Source organism: Clavelina lepadiformis, chromosome 2 (genome assembly GCF_947623445.1).
Source record: "Clavelina lepadiformis chromosome 2, kaClaLepa1.1, whole genome shotgun sequence".
Lineage (NCBI taxonomy): Eukaryota > Metazoa > Chordata > Ascidiacea > Aplousobranchia > Clavelinidae > Clavelina > Clavelina lepadiformis.
This window is the reverse complement of record NC_135241.1, coordinates 22,653,425-22,673,146: the sequence shown is the minus strand read 5'-3', so window position 1 is coordinate 22,673,146 and position 19,722 is coordinate 22,653,425. Positions and strand designations below refer to the sequence as shown.

General features: G+C 37.9%; 4 protein-coding genes across 4 annotated transcripts; all 4 read left to right on the top strand.

Annotated features, from left to right (window-relative positions):
- Window positions 1–2,734, top strand: LOC143445427 (alpha-1,3-mannosyl-glycoprotein 4-beta-N-acetylglucosaminyltransferase A-like). The gene is made up of 6 exons (XM_076944527.1): window positions 1–282; window positions 547–726; window positions 1,215–1,427; window positions 1,596–1,745; window positions 2,167–2,282; window positions 2,352–2,734. Exons 1-6 carry the CDS (start codon window positions 43–45, stop codon window positions 2,416–2,418), a joined length of 966 nt encoding a protein of 321 aa, XP_076800642.1. The 5' UTR covers window positions 1–42; the 3' UTR covers window positions 2,419–2,734.
- Window positions 2,735–5,659: 2,925 nt separating this feature from the next.
- On the top strand, window positions 5,660–8,399 carry LOC143444951 (alpha-1,3-mannosyl-glycoprotein 4-beta-N-acetylglucosaminyltransferase A-like). Its single transcript, XM_076943743.1, has 7 exons — window positions 5,660–5,683; window positions 5,758–5,946; window positions 6,211–6,390; window positions 6,879–7,091; window positions 7,260–7,409; window positions 7,832–7,947; window positions 8,017–8,399. Exons 1-7 carry the CDS (start codon window positions 5,660–5,662, stop codon window positions 8,081–8,083), a joined length of 939 nt encoding a protein of 312 aa, XP_076799858.1. The 3' UTR covers window positions 8,084–8,399.
- Window positions 8,400–11,319: 2,920 nt separating this feature from the next.
- Window positions 11,320–14,058, top strand: LOC143444950 (alpha-1,3-mannosyl-glycoprotein 4-beta-N-acetylglucosaminyltransferase A-like). Its single transcript, XM_076943742.1, has 7 exons — window positions 11,320–11,343; window positions 11,418–11,606; window positions 11,871–12,050; window positions 12,539–12,751; window positions 12,920–13,069; window positions 13,491–13,606; window positions 13,676–14,058. The coding sequence occupies exons 1-7, from the start codon at window positions 11,320–11,322 to the stop codon at window positions 13,740–13,742; spliced, it is 939 nt and encodes a 312-aa protein (XP_076799857.1). The 3' UTR covers window positions 13,743–14,058.
- A 2,925-nt stretch (window positions 14,059–16,983) lies between these two features.
- LOC143444949 (alpha-1,3-mannosyl-glycoprotein 4-beta-N-acetylglucosaminyltransferase A-like) lies at window positions 16,984–19,722 on the top strand. Its single transcript, XM_076943741.1, has 7 exons — window positions 16,984–17,007; window positions 17,082–17,270; window positions 17,535–17,714; window positions 18,203–18,415; window positions 18,584–18,733; window positions 19,155–19,270; window positions 19,340–19,722. The coding sequence occupies exons 1-7, from the start codon at window positions 16,984–16,986 to the stop codon at window positions 19,404–19,406; spliced, it is 939 nt and encodes a 312-aa protein (XP_076799856.1). The 3' UTR covers window positions 19,407–19,722.

Below are 19,722 nucleotides of genomic sequence, written 5' to 3'. Positions count from 1 at the left end.
CAGTACACAATTTTATATTACATTAATTGATATATTTATCACATGTCTCATCCGTTTACGGTTAACAATTTTTTTTGTTGTGCTTTTTTGCAGTCGTTAGAATCAAAGAGCTTCGTTACAAACGTAAAAGATGAACCAATTGTACCCGGTGAAAAAGTCTATTTTCACCCCTTAGATCCGGTATTTCCCCTCTCAGGGGACCTAAAAGCACCCAGCCCAGGCTTTGAGTTGGGTCGGATACCGAAAAACGCCGACGTCGTAATAGGAATACCCACAGTGAAGGTATGTTTATGATGCAAATGTGATTGTTATTGTTATGTCATAAGATGTTTTCATTTCACACAATTTGTACATCAGTTCTAATTATAACCGACCGTGATTGAAATTGGAAACAATCATTCAGTTAAAAAAAGTGTTACTCACTCCTACGAGCGATTTGCGCAATACGACCGCTATTTGCGGTGTTTTTGCAATTTGTTTGCTTTCAAAATCAATACAAACGATTTCAATTTCAATTCAATCTTTGTTGTATTTTCTATCTGGCAGAGGCAGGGAGTATCCTATCTCTCGCAAACAATCGATTCCCTTCTGAAGAATCAGGTTGATCGTTCTGTTGATTCTAGAATCCTTGTTTACGTCGGCGAGACCGACGAAGAGTTTTTACGCGATCTTTCGCGCTCATTGCAAAGCAGTTATCGGAAGCACATTGAAGATGGGATATTACAGGTTTCACTTCAGTGTTTATTCCCAAACAAGCCCAATACTTGTATCGATATCAATCGTGAGAACAGCGAAGAGCTTTAATAATTCAGAAGCGGCTGAGAAAATAAGAAGGAAATTAATTCCCTTTACAGCCGTATCATTAAATTTTAATTTTAAAACGTTTTAACGGCTGGGTCAAACGACCCGTAAAGCAAAGTATACGTTTAAAGCATCCAGTTCTTCAACAATAAATTACACAACCACGGGCTAAGTAACTATACATAAGTTTATGAATGAAAACTGAAAGTTTAGAGTTGAATTATTTAGTACTACTTCGGTGACATCACGATTATCGCTCATCCCGAAAGGAAACTATATTTGCTTTTAGACTACGCTGTCAAACTGTATTGTTCCTATTTTTGTGAGTTTGTTGAGTAATAGCTGGCCATTTTGATATGTTTGATTTTAGCGATTGTTTTTACCCCCGCCAATCTCACAAATTTCTGTTGCAGCTAATTAGTCCACCTAAAAGTTACTACCCCCCATGGGAAAAAGTGCTTCAGTCCAGTTTTAACGACGCGCTGGAGCGAGTGAAGTGGAGATCGAAACAGAATCTGGATCAAATCTTCCTCATGATGTACATCTATAACCTTTCACCTAAATATTACCTCATGATGGAAGATGACGTCATAGCCAGCCATGGGTACATCGGAGCGATAATGAAGGTGACGTAATAGTTGCTGCGTTGTGGGTGACGGTAGGATAATAAGACCCCCAATTTGTTTTTAAAGGTCACTTCTGCTTTCTAATTAAGTCTTCGTCATTTTAAGAAAAGTTAACTATACCTTATGCTCAATGTGTGCCATGGGTTGAATAATATGATTTCTATGCAGGAGGCTAACCGAAGATCGATGGAAAATTACTTTTATATTTCTTTTTGTAATTTGGGAGCGATTGGAAAACTTTTCCGCGCCGAAACTCTTCCATCATATGCTTCGTTCATCCACACGTTCTGGAATAAAAAACCGCTCGACTGGCTGCAGGTATGTTGGCAGCTTACACGAATGAAAAGATTCTTTGTTGAGCAGTTTTGTTTTTCCGCCGTATACGCTTCGAGCATAACGACTTTTGCTGAGTAGGCCTAGGCCGAGCCAATGTGTCCAAAAAAAACTACCGAAATTCGTCAAGTGTTATGTGGTTATTCGGAATTTAACGTGCACCCAATAAGGCGTCAGCTATATAGTTTTTCTATGTTAACCTATAACCTTTCTGCAATTAATTTTTTAAGCTGTGCTTCGATTTGTTAAGTTTAAAACATTTGATGGGATGAAAAAGCAATTTAGAAACGACAGCAACTGTGTTTTCCTTTGGTGTGCTCACACCTTACGATCCATTCATGGACTGGTTGATGGGGGTTTTGTTATTGCCTGCACCTTATTGAACCTTTATCGTTCATTTTTCCAGCTGGACTACGTTGCGTCAGCGGTCTGCAGCTATGACGAGAACGCCCAACAGTGCAATAAAAGGAGAGAGCTAAAAATGCCTCCTCACAAACCGTCGCTGTTTCAACACATTGGAAGGTACGTTGCTTTGCTGCTAAAGTTTTTCTGAAAAATCGAATCCATCTTCGACTTCATCTTTTCTTTCAGTGTTTCGTCATTGCAAGGAAAGACGCAAAATCTCAAGGACAATTCATTCAAAAGCGACGCCATCTGAGCTCAGGTCCGTTAGAGGTTACTTCAGGTCAAGGTTAAGCCTAAAAAAAGTCGTCGCTTCGAAGCAGAGTTAAAATGAAAGCTGACGCTGCTTCGTGTTTACTTTTGTCCACGACAATCTTGTGAATGGGGCGGAGTGTTCAGTTCAAGCAGCAGTTAATTTTGCATTTTTTCCGATTTGTTACTCAAAGTGTAAGATTTTTGTTTTCTTTCAGAGCAAACTTTTCGTCATCTTGAATACGTTGTAGTCGTCATAACCTAGTACTTACTCTTTACCTGTTTATAGTATTTACAATTTATGTTGCAATAGTAAACAAATATCCTGCTGTTTAACCTATACCAAAGCGCCAGATACGTTTGTCCAGATTTACTAACTGATGAGCGATGATAAATCGACAACTGTATAATCCCCGCCTATATTGTGAGCCTAGCAGCCCTAGCTATTGCATTCACTCCAATCCTTTTTGTTGTTGGGTAGAGAGAGTATATGTATCCATTTTGATTTATTATTTTGAATCTTTTGTGCAATTTGTTATGCCATTTAAATGCAATATTACACTAAGCGTTGCAGCTTTTTTCTTAAAATTGTTTCGTTTTGTTGTACTTCAGCCTAACCATCGTGGTGTGAAAAAAGAAAAACTTTGCCATTGTTTGAGTGTGATTTGGTTGTGGAGAGGACGTAGATAGAATCATACTAGTACACTAATTCGCCTGCGTGCGTTTACCCAAACAGCATAACAGCAGAGAAATCAAAAATACAGTAACTTACAAGGAAACATCAATTTTCGTTGGATGCCTTTAAATTATATGGGTTCTCTTGGACCGATTATTCTTTTTGTTTAATTCACCCAATTTCGGGAACAAATACAAAAGTCTTTTTACGTAGACTTAAGTTATTGTTATTTTTTTGAATTACGGTGATTCAAAGGGTTAAGTTGTCTCTGATGCCAAACATCTAAGGTACCTGTGTCTAATAAGGCCCATTGCTCATATTTCGCAAACCCGTGCAAATAAATGAAAAATTTTAACCCTATATAAAAACTAATATAAATTCATGGTGGTTTACCAGATTTCATCCTTGCCACGTGATCAACCGATTCGCTAGAGCACAAGAAAAATTTGATATTTGCAGTTATGGTGGTTTTGTTAATTTAGAAAAAAAGTAAGTGAGAATTTGGCCGGTTAAATGAACTGTTGTCAGCCGGCTGAAGTTTTCATGTAACAACCAACTTAGTATTGAAAAGGATAATACACTTTTTTTGCTAAAATTTTTCTGATAATAAAAATGTGACATTTTTTTCGTGGATGCCACATGCGCCTAATAAGGCCCATTCAAGATGCTTGGTTAATTGATTTCCAGACTTCAAGAGTGGTTCCAGTCATGAGTTGGAAAGTTGTTGCAGTTACTTTTTTTTTCAACCCACGTTTGTTGGTCGTTGTCTTACACAAATTGGTGGTTGCTGTCTTGCTTTATTTGCTTAATACGATTTTTCAGCTATGTTTTGAATCAAAATACTCACAAAATTGGTGGGCCTTATTAGGAGCCTATGCTCCTAATAAGGCCCATTTTTTGGAATTTTTAATTTCTTTATAAAAATTTTTTGGGGAGTTGTCAGGTATTGTGGTTTTAATATGTTGTAGTCATATACCCTTACTAATACAATACGATTTTTCAGCCTATTCTCATTTGTGGTTCTTGAGTTATTTTCAAAAAAGTGTTAGGTGGGCCTTAATTGGTACAGGTACCTTACACAGGCTGTAGGCTATCCTGAAAAACAAAGAAAGATCAAAGTATTCCATTTAACAATCCAGGGTTTGGAAATAAGCTGCTTGAAGATCATTTTAGTTTTGTGTCCGCAGTCCAATTACGTTTCGACAAGACATAAGGACTCGCATTTTCATCCCATCATCATTATCAAAGGTTCTAATCACTACATCGCCTGAGTGCCCATGCAATTAAAAATAACCTATCAATATTGCGTATTTTTATACTTACCGACATTACTTTATTTTTACGTCTATATGTTTGTACCATATGTAGGCTATGCTTGGATTAGCGGTCGTGCTAACCAGTAGGCTATTATTCATTGTTATTAATTCCGTTTTAAACCATGCAGGTTTTAAGCTATTGGACTTAGCTTCTTTTCGTCGTTTATTGTTAGTTTGCCGAGTCATCTCGTTATAATGGTTACCATTTCATTTTTCGTTCCACAAGCAATGACAAAAATAATCATTACGATGCGTCAGAGAATTTGAGGTAAGTTAGTTAAAAAAAATGCCAGGTAGCGGGGAAGTAATTGAAAACGAGTTGATGCTGATCCTTAATCTTACAACCCAGATAGCACGTACGTAGTTGTCGGCCCGACGGCTACAACGAGCTATTCTCGCTATAGGGCCTGTAGTACCATTTTCAGCAGTTTTAAAACGGCAACCCGGGGATTGTGACGAAGGTCGCATGCAAGACGTCACTATATAAAAACTATAAATGATTCCGGTCCAGTGCGCATGCACGTGACCTTAATCTGTGAAAGTTTGCTGTTGTTATGGCGTGTGCGGAGTGTAGGTTCAGGCTAAAGTTGACGTTTTGTGTTGGTTCAAAGTTAAGGCTTTTTGGCTGATTTTTTGGAAAAATACAAGAAAAAAAGTTGTTAAAAAGTTGAAGCATTTGGTGCGAGAATTCCAGATACGAGAATTTTCTCAAAATACTGCATTAAGTCCTTTTGTCCTACATCTCGGCGGATACAAAAACTCAGCGAGGTGACCGGACTTGTTTAGAAGCAAATTCAAATTGAAAAATTGTACTTTGCATTGTTTTAGATAAGGCTTCAGATGGGCCTACAGGCCCTTAACCCCAGGCTGCGTGACCTACATACGGTGAAATGATCGCTTCATTTAAGTTATTCTGGTAAGTGCTTTATTTTCTGCGAGGTAAACAAGCGTCATTTTCCGGTGCTATATACCGATATGAAATGCTAGGTCGCTTTTTTATATGTGAGTACACTGTACATCAATTGACGATGGTCTCTTCTTACGTCATAAAAACAAAAACGATGTTGCTTCTATTTGCAGTTTGGACTTGATAATAATACAAGTTTTCGACACTGACTCAACCGACCGCCAAACAGACAAATTAAACAAAGTTTTATTGCGATATAAACCTTCATCCTAAAAGTTACTTAGACAGCGTTTAAAATTTATACAGGATCGTGTTACTGTGGCCATAAAACATACTGACTATTCCTATGGAGTATGGTCTCCTGACAAACGTTTGTTTTCTTTAAAAACAAATATGTCTCATCCGTTTACGGTTAACAATTTTTTTTGTTGTGCTTTTTTGCAGTCGTTAGAATCAAAGAGCTTCGTTACAAACGTAAAAGATGAACCAATTGTACCCGGTGAAAAAGTCTATTTTCACCCCTTAGATCCGGTATTTCCCCTCTCAGGGGACCTAAAAGCACCCAGCCCAGGCTTTGAGTTGGGTCGGATACCGAAAAACGCCGACGTCGTAATAGGAATACCCACAGTGAAGGTATGTTTATGATGCAAATGTGATTGTTATTGTTATGTCATAAGATGTTTTCATTTCACACAATTTGTACATCAGTTCTAATTATAACCGACCGTGATTGAAATTGGAAACAATCATTCAGTTAAAATAAGTGTCACTCACTCCTACGAGCGGTTTGCGCAATACGACCACGATTTGCCGTGTTTTTGCAATTTGTTTGCTTTCAAAATCAATACAAACGATTTCAATTTCAATTCAATCTTTGTTGTATTTTCTATCTGGCAGAGGCAGGGAGTATCCTATCTTTCGCAAACAATCGATTCCCTTCTGAAGAATCAGGTTGATCGTTCTGTTGATTCTAGAATCCTTGTTTACGTCGGCGAGACCGACGAAGAGTTTTTACGCGATCTTTCGCGCTCATTGCAAAGCAGTTATCGGAAGCACATTGAAGATGGGATATTACAGGTTTCACTTCAGTGTTTATTCCCAAACAAGCCCAATACTTGTATCGATATCAATCGTGAGAACAGCGAAGAGCTTTAATAATTCAGAAGCGGCTGAGAAAATAAAAAGGAAATTAATTCCCTTTACAGCCGTATCATTAAATTTTAATTTTAAAACGTTTTAACGGCTGGGTCAAACGACCCGTAAAGCAAAGTATACGTTTAAAGCATCCAGTTCTTCAACAATAAATTACACAACCACGGGCTAAGTAACTATACATAAGTTTATGAATGAAAACTGAAAGTTTAGAGTTGAATTATTTAGTACTACTTCGGTGACATCACGATTATCGCTCATCCCGAAAGGAAACTATATTTGCTTTTAGACTACGCTGTCAAACTGTATTGTTCCTATTTTTGTGAGTTTGTTGAGTAATAGCTGGCCATTTTGATATGTTTGTTTTTAGCGATTGTTTTTACCCCCGCCAATCTCACAAATTTCTGTTGCAGCTAATTAGTCCACCTAAAAGTTACTACCCCCCATGGGAAAAAGTGCTTCAGTCCAGTTTTAACGACGCGCTGGAGCGAGTGAAGTGGAGATCGAAACAGAATCTGGATCAAATCTTCCTCATGATGTACATCTATAACCTTTCACCTAAATATTACCTCATGATGGAAGATGACGTCATAGCCAGCCATGGGTACATCGGAGCGATAATGAAGGTGACGTAATAGTTGCTGCGTTGTGGGTGACGGTAGGATAATAAGACCCCCAATTTGTTTTTAAAGGTCACTTCTGCTTTCTAATTAAGTCTTCGTCATTTTAAGAAAAGTTAACTATACCTTATGCTCAATGTGTGCCATGGGTTGAATAATATGATTTCTATGCAGGAGGCTAACCGAAGATCGATGGAAAATTACTTTTATATTTCTTTTTGTAATTTGGGAGCGATTGGAAAACTTTTCCGCGCCGAAACTCTTCCATCATATGCTTCGTTCATCCACACGTTCTGGAATAAAAAACCGCTCGACTGGCTGCAGGTATGTTGGCAGCTTACACGAATGAAAAGATTCTTTGTTGAGCAGTTTTGTTTTTCCGCCGTATACGCTTCGAGCATAACGACTTTTGCTGAGTAGGCCTAGGCCGAGCCAATGTGTCCAAAAAAAAACTACCGAAATTCGTCAAGTGTTATGTGGTTATTCGGAATTTAACGTGCACCCAATAAGGCGTCAGCTATATTGTTTTTCTATGTTAACCTATAACCTTTCTGCAATTAATTTTTTAAGCTGTGCTTCGATTTGTTAAGTTTAAAACATTTGATGGGATGAAAAAGCAATTTAGAAACGACAGCAACTGTGTTTTCCTTTGGTGTGCTCATACCTTACGATCCATTCATGGACTGGTTGATGGGGGTTTTGTTATTGCCTGCACCTTATTGAACCTTTATCGTTCATTTTTCCAGCTGGACTACGTTGCGTCAGCGGTCTGCAGCTATGACGAGAACGCCCAACAGTGCAATAAAAGGAGAGAGCTAAAAATGCCTCCTCACAAACCGTCGCTGTTTCAACACATTGGAAGGTACGTTGCTTTGCTGCTAAAGTTTTTCTGAAAAATCGAATCCATCTTCGACTTCATCTTTTCTTTCAGTGTTTCGTCATTGCAAGGAAAGACGCAAAATCTCAAGGACAATTCATTCAAAAGCGACGCCATCTGAGCTCAGGTCCGTTAGAGGTTACTTCAGGTCAAGGTTAAGCCTAAAAAAAGTCGTCGCTTCGAAGCAGAGTTAAAATGAAAGCTGACGCTGCTTCGTGTTTACTTTTGTCCACGACAATCTTGTGAATGGGGCGGAGTGTTCAGTTCAAGCAGCAGTTAATTTTGCATTTTTTCCGATTTGTTACTCAAAGTGTAAGATTTTTGTTTTCTTTCAGAGCAAACTTTTCGTCATCTTGAATACGTTGTAGTCGTCATAACCTAGTACTTACTCTTTACCTGTTTATAGTATTTACAATTTATGTTGCAATAGTAAACAAATATCCTGCTGTTTAACCTATACCAAAGCGCCAGATACGTTTGTCCAGATTTACTAACTGATGAGCGATGATAAATCGACAACTGTATAATCCCCGCCTATATTGTGAGCCTAGCAGCCCTAGCTATTGCATTCACTCCAATCCTTTTTGTTGTTGGGTAGAGAGAGTATATGTATCCATTTTGATTTATTATTTTGAATCTTTTGTGCAATTTGTTATGCCATTTAAATGCAATATTACACTAAGCGTTGCAGCTTTTTTCTTAAAATTGTTTCGTTTTGTTGTACTTCAGCCTAACCATCGTGGTGTGAAAAAAGAAAAACTTTGCCATTGTTTGAGTGTGATTTGGTTGTGGAGAGGACGTAGATAGAATCATACTAGTACACTAATTCGCCTGCGTGCGTTTACCCAAACAGCATAACAGCAGAGAAATCAAAAATACAGTAACTTACAAGGAAACATCAATTTTCGTTGGATGCCTTTAAATTATATGGGTTCTCTTGGACCGATTATTCTTTTTGTTTAATTCACCCAATTTCGGGAACAAATACAAAAGTCTTTTTACGTAGACTTAAGTTATTGTTATTTTTTTGAATTACGGTGATTCAAAGGGTTAAGTTGTCTCTGATGCCAAACATCTAAGGTACCTGTGTCTAATAAGGCCCATTGCTCATATTTCGCAAACCCGTGCAAATAAATGAAAAATTTTAACCCTATATAAAAACTAATATAAATTCATGGTGGTTTACCAGATTTCATCCTTGCCACGTGATCAACCGATTCGCTAGAGCACAAGAAAAATTTGATATTTGCAGTTATGGTGGTTTTGTTAATTTAGAAAAAAAGTAAGTGAGAATTTGGCCGGTTAAATGAACTGTTGTCAGCCGGCTGAAGTTTTCATGTAACAACCAACTTAGTATTGAAAAGGATAATACACTTTTTTTGCTAAAATTTTTCTGATAATAAAAATGTGACATTTTTTTCGTGGATGCCACATGCGCCTAATAAGGCCCATTCAAGATGCTTGGTTAATTGATTTCCAGACTTCAAGAGTGGTTCCAGTCATGAGTTGGAAAGTTGTTGCAGTTACTTTTTTTTTCAACCCACGTTTGTTGGTCGTTGTCTTACACAAATTGGTGGTTGCTGTCTTGCTTTATTTGCTTAATACGATTTTTCAGCTATGTTTTGAATCAAAATACTCACAAAATTGGTGGGCCTTATTAGGAGCCTATGCTCCTAATAAGGCCCATTTTTTGGAATTTTTAATTTCTTTATAAAAATTTTTTGGGGAGTTGTCAGGTATTGTGGTTTTAATATGTTGTAGTCATATACCCTTACTAATACAATACGATTTTTCAGCCTATTCTCATTTGTGGTTCTTGAGTTATTTTCAAAAAAGTGTTAGGTGGGCCTTAATTGGTACAGGTACCTTACACAGGCTGTAGGCTATCCTGAAAAACAAAGAAAGATCAAAGTATTCCATTTAACAATCCAGGGTTTGGAAATAAGCTGCTTGAAGATCATTTTAGTTTTGTGTCCGCAGTCCAATTACGTTTCGACAAGACATAAGGACTCGCATTTTCATCCCATCATCATTATCAAAGGTTCTAATCACTACATCGCCTGAGTGCCCATGCAATTAAAAATAACCTATCAATATTGCGTATTTTTATACTTACCGACATTACTTTATTTTTACGTCTATATGTTTGTACCATATGTAGGCTATGCTTGGATTAGCGGTCGTGCTAACCAGTATTATTCATTGTTATTAATTCCGTTTTAAACCATGCAGGTTTTAAGCTATTGGACTTAGCTTCTTTTCGTCGTTTATTGTTAGTTTGCCGAGTCATCTCGTTATAATGGTTACCATTTCATTTTTCGTTCCACAAGCAATGACAAAAATAATCATTACGATGCGTCAGAGAATTTGAGGTAAGTTAGTTAAAAAAAATGCCAGGTAGCGGGGAAGTAATTGAAAACGAGTTGATGCTGATCCTTAATCTTACAACCCAGATAGCACGTACGTAGTTGTCGGCCCGACGGCTACAACGAGCTATTCTCGCTATAGGGCCTGTAGTACCATTTTCAGCAGTTTTAAAACGGCAACCCGGGGATTGTGACGAAGGTCGCATGCAAGACGTCACTATATAAAAACTATAAATGATTCCGGTCCAGTGCGCATGCACGTGACCTTAATCTGTGAAAGTTTGCTGTTGTTATGGCGTGTGCGGAGTGTAGGTTCAGGCTAAAGTTGACGTTTTGTGTTGGTTCAAAGTTAAGGCTTTTTGGCTGATTTTTTGGAAAAATACAAGAAAAAAAGTTGTTAAAAAGTTGAAGCATTTGGTGCGAGAATTCCAGATACGAGAATTTTCTCAAAATACTGCATTAAGTCCTTTTGTCCTACATCTCGGCGGATACAAAAACTCAGCGAGGTGACCGGACTTGTTTAGAAGCAAATTCAAATTGAAAAATTGTACTTTGCATTGTTTTAGATAAGGCTTCAGATGGGCCTACAGGCCCTTAACCCCAGGCTGCGTGACCTACATACGGTGAAATGATCGCTTCATTTAAGTTATTCTGGTAAGTGCTTTATTTTCTGCGAGGTAAACAAGCGTCATTTTCCGGTGCTATATACCGATATGAAATGCTAGGTCGCTTTTTTATATGTGAGTACACTGTACATCAATTGACGATGGTCTCTTCTTACGTCATAAAAACAAAAACGATGTTGCTTCTATTTGCAGTTTGGACTTGATAATAATACAAGTTTTCGACACTGACTCAACCGACCGCCAAACAGACAAATTAAACAAAGTTTTATTGCGATATAAACCTTCATCCTAAAAGTTACTTAGACAGAGTTTAAAATTTATACAGGATCGTGTTACTGTGGCCATAAAACATACTGACTATTCCTATGGAGTATGGTCTCCTGACAAACGTTTGTTTTCTTTAAAAACAAATATGTCTCATCCGTTTACGGTTAACAATTTTTTTTGTTGTGCTTTTTTGCAGTCGTTAGAATCAAAGAGCTTCGTTACAAACGTAAAAGATGAACCAATTGTACCCGGTGAAAAAGTCTATTTTCACCCCTTAGATCCGGTATTTCCCCTCTCAGGGGACCTAAAAGCACCCAGCCCAGGCTTTGAGTTGGGTCGGATACCGAAAAACGCCGACGTCGTAATAGGAATACCCACAGTGAAGGTATGTTTATGATGCAAATGTGATTGTTATTGTTATGTCATAAGATGTTTTCATTTCACACAATTTGTACATCAGTTCTAATTATAACCGACCGTGATTGAAATTGGAAACAATCATTCAGTTAAAATAAGTGTCACTCACTCCTACGAGCGGTTTGCGCAATACGACCACGATTTGCCGTGTTTTTGCAATTTGTTTGCTTTCAAAATCAATACAAACGATTTCAATTTCAATTCAATCTTTGTTGTATTTTCTATCTGGCAGAGGCAGGGAGTATCCTATCTTTCGCAAACAATCGATTCCCTTCTGAAGAATCAGGTTGATCGTTCTGTTGATTCTAGAATCCTTGTTTACGTCGGCGAGACCGACGAAGAGTTTTTACGCGATCTTTCGCGCTCATTGCAAAGCAGTTATCGGAAGCACATTGAAGATGGGATATTACAGGTTTCACTTCAGTGTTTATTCCCAAACAAGCCCAATACTTGTATCGATATCAATCGTGAGAACAGCGAAGAGCTTTAATAATTCAGAAGCGGCTGAGAAAATAAAAAGGAAATTAATTCCCTTTACAGCCGTATCATTAAATTTTAATTTTAAAACGTTTTAACGGCTGGGTCAAACGACCCGTAAAGCAAAGTATACGTTTAAAGCATCCAGTTCTTCAACAATAAATTACACAACCACGGGCTAAGTAACTATACATAAGTTTATGAATGAAAACTGAAAGTTTAGAGTTGAATTATTTAGTACTACTTCGGTGACATCACGATTATCGCTCATCCCGAAAGGAAACTATATTTGCTTTTAGACTACGCTGTCAAACTGTATTGTTCCTATTTTTGTGAGTTTGTTGAGTAATAGCTGGCCATTTTGATATGTTTGATTTTAGCGATTGTTTTTACCCCCGCCAATCTCACAAATTTCTGTTGCAGCTAATTAGTCCACCTAAAAGTTACTACCCCCCATGGGAAAAAGTGCTTCAGTCCAGTTTTAACGACGCGCTGGAGCGAGTGAAGTGGAGATCGAAACAGAATCTGGATCAAATCTTCCTCATGATGTACATCTATAACCTTTCACCTAAATATTACCTCATGATGGAAGATGACGTCATAGCCAGCCATGGGTACATCGGAGCGATAATGAAGGTGACGTAATAGTTGCTGCGTTGTGGGTGACGGTAGGATAATAAGACCCCCAATTTGTTTTTAAAGGTCACTTCTGCTTTCTAATTAAGTCTTCGTCATTTTAAGAAAAGTTAACTATACCTTATGCTCAATGTGTGCCATGGGTTGAATAATATGATTTCTATGCAGGAGGCTAACCGAAGATCGATGGAAAATTACTTTTATATTTCTTTTTGTAATTTGGGAGCGATTGGAAAACTTTTCCGCGCCGAAACTCTTCCATCATATGCTTCGTTCATCCACACGTTCTGGAATAAAAAACCGCTCGACTGGCTGCAGGTATGTTGGCAGCTTACACGAATGAAAAGATTCTTTGTTGAGCAGTTTTGTTTTTCCGCCGTATACGCTTCGAGCATAACGACTTTTGCTGAGTAGGCCTAGGCCGAGCCAATGTGTCCAAAAAAAACTACCGAAATTCGTCAAGTGTTATGTGGTTATTCGGAATTTAACGTGCACCCAATAAGGCGTCAGCTATATAGTTTTTCTATGTTAACCTATAACCTTTCTGCAATTAATTTTTTAAGCTGTGCTTCGATTTGTTAAGTTTAAAACATTTGATGGGATGAAAAAGCAATTTAGAAACGACAGCAACTGTGTTTTCCTTTGGTGTGCTCATACCTTACGATCCATTCATGGACTGGTTGATGGGGGTTTTGTTATTGCCTGCACCTTATTGAACCTTTATCGTTCATTTTTCCAGCTGGACTACGTTGCGTCAGCGGTCTGCAGCTATGACGAGAACGCCCAACAGTGCAATAAAAGGAGAGAGCTAAAAATGCCTCCTCACAAACCGTCGCTGTTTCAACACATTGGAAGGTACGTTGCTTTGCTGCTAAAGTTTTTCTGAAAAATCGAATCCATCTTCGACTTCATCTTTTCTTTCAGTGTTTCGTCATTGCAAGGAAAGACGCAAAATCTCAAGGACAATTCATTCAAAAGCGACGCCATCTGAGCTCAGGTCCGTTAGAGGTTACTTCAGGTCAAGGTTAAGCCTAAAAAAAGTCGTCGCTTCGAAGCAGAGTTAAAATGAAAGCTGACGCTGCTTCGTGTTTACTTTTGTCCACGACAATCTTGTGAATGGGGCGGAGTGTTCAGTTCAAGCAGCAGTTAATTTTGCATTTTTTCCGATTTGTTACTCAAAGTGTAAGATTTTTGTTTTCTTTCAGAGCAAACTTTTCGTCATCTTGAATACGTTGTAGTCGTCATAACCTAGTACTTACTCTTTACCTGTTTATAGTATTTACAATTTATGTTGCAATAGTAAACAAATATCCTGCTGTTTAACCTATACCAAAGCGCCAGATACGTTTGTCCAGATTTACTAACTGATGAGCGATGATAAATCGACAACTGTATAATCCCCGCCTATATTGTGAGCCTAGCAGCCCTAGCTATTGCATTCACTCCAATCCTTTTTGTTGTTGGGTAGAGAGAGTATATGTATCCATTTTGATTTATTATTTTGAATCTTTTGTGCAATTTGTTATGCCATTTAAATGCAATATTACACTAAGCGTTGCAGCTTTTTTCTTAAAATTGTTTCGTTTTGTTGTACTTCAGCCTAACCATCGTGGTGTGAAAAAAGAAAAACTTTGCCATTGTTTGAGTGTGATTTGGTTGTGGAGAGGACGTAGATAGAATCATACTAGTACACTAATTCGCCTGCGTGCGTTTACCCAAACAGCATAACAGCAGAGAAATCAAAAATACAGTAACTTACAAGGAAACATCAATTTTCGTTGGATGCCTTTAAATTATATGGGTTCTCTTGGACCGATTATTCTTTTTGTTTAATTCACCCAATTTCGGGAACAAATACAAAAGTCTTTTTACGTAGACTTAAGTTATTGTTATTTTTTTGAATTACGGTGATTCAAAGGGTTAAGTTGTCTCTGATGCCAAACATCTAAGGTACCTGTGTCTAATAAGGCCCATTGCTCATATTTCGCAAACCCGTGCAAATAAATGAAAAATTTTAACCCTATATAAAAACTAATATAAATTCATGGTGGTTTACCAGATTTCATCCTTGCCACGTGATCAACCGATTCGCTAGAGCACAAGAAAAATTTGATATTTGCAGTTATGGTGGTTTTGTTAATTTAGAAAAAAAGTAAGTGAGAATTTGGCCGGTTAAATGAACTGTTGTCAGCCGGCTGAAGTTTTCATGTAACAACCAACTTAGTATTGAAAAGGACAATACACTTTTTTTGCTAAAATTTTTCTGATAATAAAAATGTGACATTTTTTTCGTGGATGCCACATGCGCCTAATAAGGCCCATTCAAGATGCTTGGTTAATTGATTTCCAGACTTCAAGAGTGGTTCCAGTCATGAGTTGGAAAGTTGTTGCAGTTACTTTTTTTTTCAACCCACGTTTGTTGGTCGTTGTCTTACACAAATTGGTGGTTGCTGTCTTGCTTTATTTGCTTAATACGATTTTTCAGCTATGTTTTGAATCAAAATACTCACAAAATTGGTGGGCCTTATTAGGAGCCTATGCTCCTAATAAGGCCCATTTTTTGGAATTTTTAATTTCTTTATAAAAATTTTTTGGGGAGTTGTCAGGTATTGTGGTTTTAATATGTTGTAGTCATATACCCTTACTAATACAATACGATTTTTCAGCCTATTCTCATTTGTGGTTCTTGAGTTATTTTCAAAAAAGTGTTAGGTGGGCCTTAATTGGTACAGGTACCTTACACAGGCTGTAGGCTATCCTGAAAAACAAAGAAAGATCAAAGTATTCCATTTAACAATCCAGGGTTTGGAAATAAGCTGCTTGAAGATCATTTTAGTTTTGTGTCCGCAGTCCAATTACGTTTCGACAAGACATAAGGACTCGCATTTTCATCCCATCATCATTATCAAAGGTTCTAATCACTACATCGCCTGAGTGCCCATGCAATTAAAAATAACCTATCAATATTGCGTATTTTTATACTTACCGACATTACTTTATTTTTACGTCTATATGTTTGTACCATATGTAGGCTATGCTTGGATTAGCGGTCGTGCTAACCAGTAGGCTATTATTCATTGTTATTAATTCCGTTTTAAACCATGCAGGTTTTAAGCTATTGGACTTAGCTTCTTTTCGTCGTTTATTGTTAGTTTGCCGAGTCATCTCGTTATAATGGTTACCATTTCATTTTTCGTTCCACAAGCAATGACAAAAATAATCATTACGATGCGTCAGAGAATTTGAGGTAAGTTAGTTAAAAAAAATGCCAGGTAGCGGGGAAGTAATTGAAAACGAGTTGATGCTGATCCTTAATCTTACAACCCAGATAGCACGTACGTAGTTGTCGGCCCGACGGCTACAACGAGCTATTCTCGCTATAGGGCCTGTAGTACCATTTTCAGCAGTTTTAAAACGGCAACCCGGGGATTGTGACGAAGGTCGCATGCAAGACGTCACTATATAAAAACTATAAATGATTCCGGTCCAGTGCGCATGCACGTGACCTTAATCTGTGAAAGTTTGCTGTTGTTATGGCGTGTGCGGAGTGTAGGTTCAGGCTAAAGTTGACGTTTTGTGTTGGTTCAAAGTTAAGGCTTTTTGGCTGATTTTTTGGAAAAATACAAGAAAAAAAGTTGTTAAAAAGTTGAAGCATTTGGTGCGAGAATTCCAGATACGAGAATTTTCTCAAAATACTGCATTAAGTCCTTTTGTCCTACATCTCGGCGGATACAAAAACTCAGCGAGGTGACCGGACTTGTTTAGAAGCAAATTCAAATTGAAAAATTGTACTTTGCATTGTTTTAGATAAGGCTTCAGATGGGCCTACAGGCCCTTAACCCCAGGCTGCGTGACCTACATACGGTGAAATGATCGCTTCATTTAAGTTATTCTGGTAAGTGCTTTATTTTCTGCGAGGTAAACAAGCGTCATTTTCCGGTGCTATATACCGATATGAAATGCTAGGTCGCTTTTTTATATGTGAGTACACTGTACATCAATTGACGATGGTCTCTTCTTACGTCATAAAAACAAAAACGATGTTGCTTCTATTTGCAGTTTGGACTTGATAATAATACAAGTTTTCGACACTGACTCAACCGACCGCCAAACAGACAAATTAAACAAAGTTTTATTGCGATATAAACCTTCATCCTAAAAGTTACTTAGACAGAGTTTAAAATTTATACAGGATCGTGTTACTGTGGCCATAAAACATACTGACTATTCCTATGGAGTATGGTCTCCTGACAAACGTTTGTTTTCTTTAAAAACAAATATGTCTCATCCGTTTACGGTTAACAATTTTTTTTGTTGTGCTTTTTTGCAGTCGTTAGAATCAAAGAGCTTCGTTACAAACGTAAAAGATGAACCAATTGTACCCGGTGAAAAAGTCTATTTTCACCCCTTAGATCCGGTATTTCCCCTCTCAGGGGACCTAAAAGCACCCAGCCCAGGCTTTGAGTTGGGTCGGATACCGAAAAACGCCGACGTCGTAATAGGAATACCCACAGTGAAGGTATGTTTATGATGCAAATGTGATTGTTATTGTTATGTCATAAGATGTTTTCATTTCACACAATTTGTACATCAGTTCTAATTATAACCGACCGTGATTGAAATTGGAAACAATCATTCAGTTAAAATAAGTGTCACTCACTCCTACGAGCGGTTTGCGCAATACGACCACGATTTGCCGTGTTTTTGCAATTTGTTTGCTTTCAAAATCAATACAAACGATTTCAATTTCAATTCAATCTTTGTTGTATTTTCTATCTGGCAGAGGCAGGGAGTATCCTATCTTTCGCAAACAATCGATTCCCTTCTGAAGAATCAGGTTGATCGTTCTGTTGATTCTAGAATCCTTGTTTACGTCGGCGAGACCGACGAAGAGTTTTTACGCGATCTTTCGCGCTCATTGCAAAGCAGTTATCGGAAGCACATTGAAGATGGGATATTACAGGTTTCACTTCAGTGTTTATTCCCAAACAAGCCCAATACTTGTATCGATATCAATCGTGAGAACAGCGAAGAGCTTTAATAATTCAGAAGCGGCTGAGAAAATAAAAAGGAAATTAATTCCCTTTACAGCCGTATCATTAAATTTTAATTTTAAAACGTTTTAACGGCTGGGTCAAACGACCCGTAAAGCAAAGTATACGTTTAAAGCATCCAGTTCTTCAACAATAAATTACACAACCACGGGCTAAGTAACTATACATAAGTTTATGAATGAAAACTGAAAGTTTAGAGTTGAATTATTTAGTACTACTTCGGTGACATCACGATTATCGCTCATCCCGAAAGGAAACTATATTTGCTTTTAGACTACGCTGTCAAACTGTATTGTTCCTATTTTTGTGAGTTTGTTGAGTAATAGCTGGCCATTTTGATATGTTTGATTTTAGCGATTGTTTTTACCCCCGCCAATCTCACAAATTTCTGTTGCAGCTAATTAGTCCACCTAAAAGTTACTACCCCCCATGGGAAAAAGTGCTTCAGTCCAGTTTTAACGACGCGCTGGAGCGAGTGAAGTGGAGATCGAAACAGAATCTGGATCAAATCTTCCTCATGATGTACATCTATAACCTTTCACCTAAATATTACCTCATGATGGAAGATGACGTCATAGCCAGCCATGGGTACATCGGAGCGATAATGAAGGTGACGTAATAGTTGCTGCGTTGTGGGTGACGGTAGGATAATAAGACCCCCAATTTGTTTTTAAAGGTCACTTCTGCTTTCTAATTAAGTCTTCGTCATTTTAAGAAAAGTTAACTATACCTTATGCTCAATGTGTGCCATGGGTTGAATAATATGATTTCTATGCAGGAGGCTAACCGAAGATCGATGGAAAATTACTTTTATATTTCTTTTTGTAATTTGGGAGCGATTGGAAAACTTTTCCGCGCCGAAACTCTTCCATCATATGCTTCGTTCATCCACACGTTCTGGAATAAAAAACCGCTCGACTGGCTGCAGGTATGTTGGCAGCTTACACGAATGAAAAGATTCTTTGTTGAGCAGTTTTGTTTTTCCGCCGTATACGCTTCGAGCATAACGACTTTTGCTGAGTAGGCCTAGGCCGAGCCAATGTGTCCAAAAAAAACTACCGAAATTCGTCAAGTGTTATGTGGTTATTCGGAATTTAACGTGCACCCAATAAGGCGTCAGCTATATAGTTTTTCTATGTTAACCTATAACCTTTCTGCAATTAATTTTTTAAGCTGTGCTTCGATTTGTTAAGTTTAAAACATTTGATGGGATGAAAAAGCAATTTAGAAACGACAGCAACTGTGTTTTCCTTTGGTGTGCTCATACCTTACGATCCATTCATGGACTGGTTGATGGGGGTTTTGTTATTGCCTGCACCTTATTGAACCTTTATCGTTCATTTTTCCAGCTGGACTACGTTGCGTCAGCGGTCTGCAGCTATGACGAGAACGCCCAACAGTGCAATAAAAGGAGAGAGCTAAAAATGCCTCCTCACAAACCGTCGCTGTTTCAACACATTGGAAGGTACGTTGCTTTGCTGCTAAAGTTTTTCTGAAAAATCGAATCCATCTTCGACTTCATCTTTTCTTTCAGTGTTTCGTCATTGCAAGGAAAGACGCAAAATCTCAAGGACAATTCATTCAAAAGCGACGCCATCTGAGCTCAGGTCCGTTAGAGGTTACTTCAGGTCAAGGTTAAGCCTAAAAAAAGTCGTCGCTTCGAAGCAGAGTTAAAATGAAAGCTGACGCTGCTTCGTGTTTACTTTTGTCCACGACAATCTTGTGAATGGGGCGGAGTGTTCAGTTCAAGCAGCAGTTAATTTTGCATTTTTTCCGATTTGTTACTCAAAGTGTAAGATTTTTGTTTTCTTTCAGAGCAAACTTTTCGTCATCTTGAATACGTTGTAGTCGTCATAACCTAGTACTTACTCTTTACCTGTTTATAGTATTTACAATTTATGTTGCAATAGTAAACAA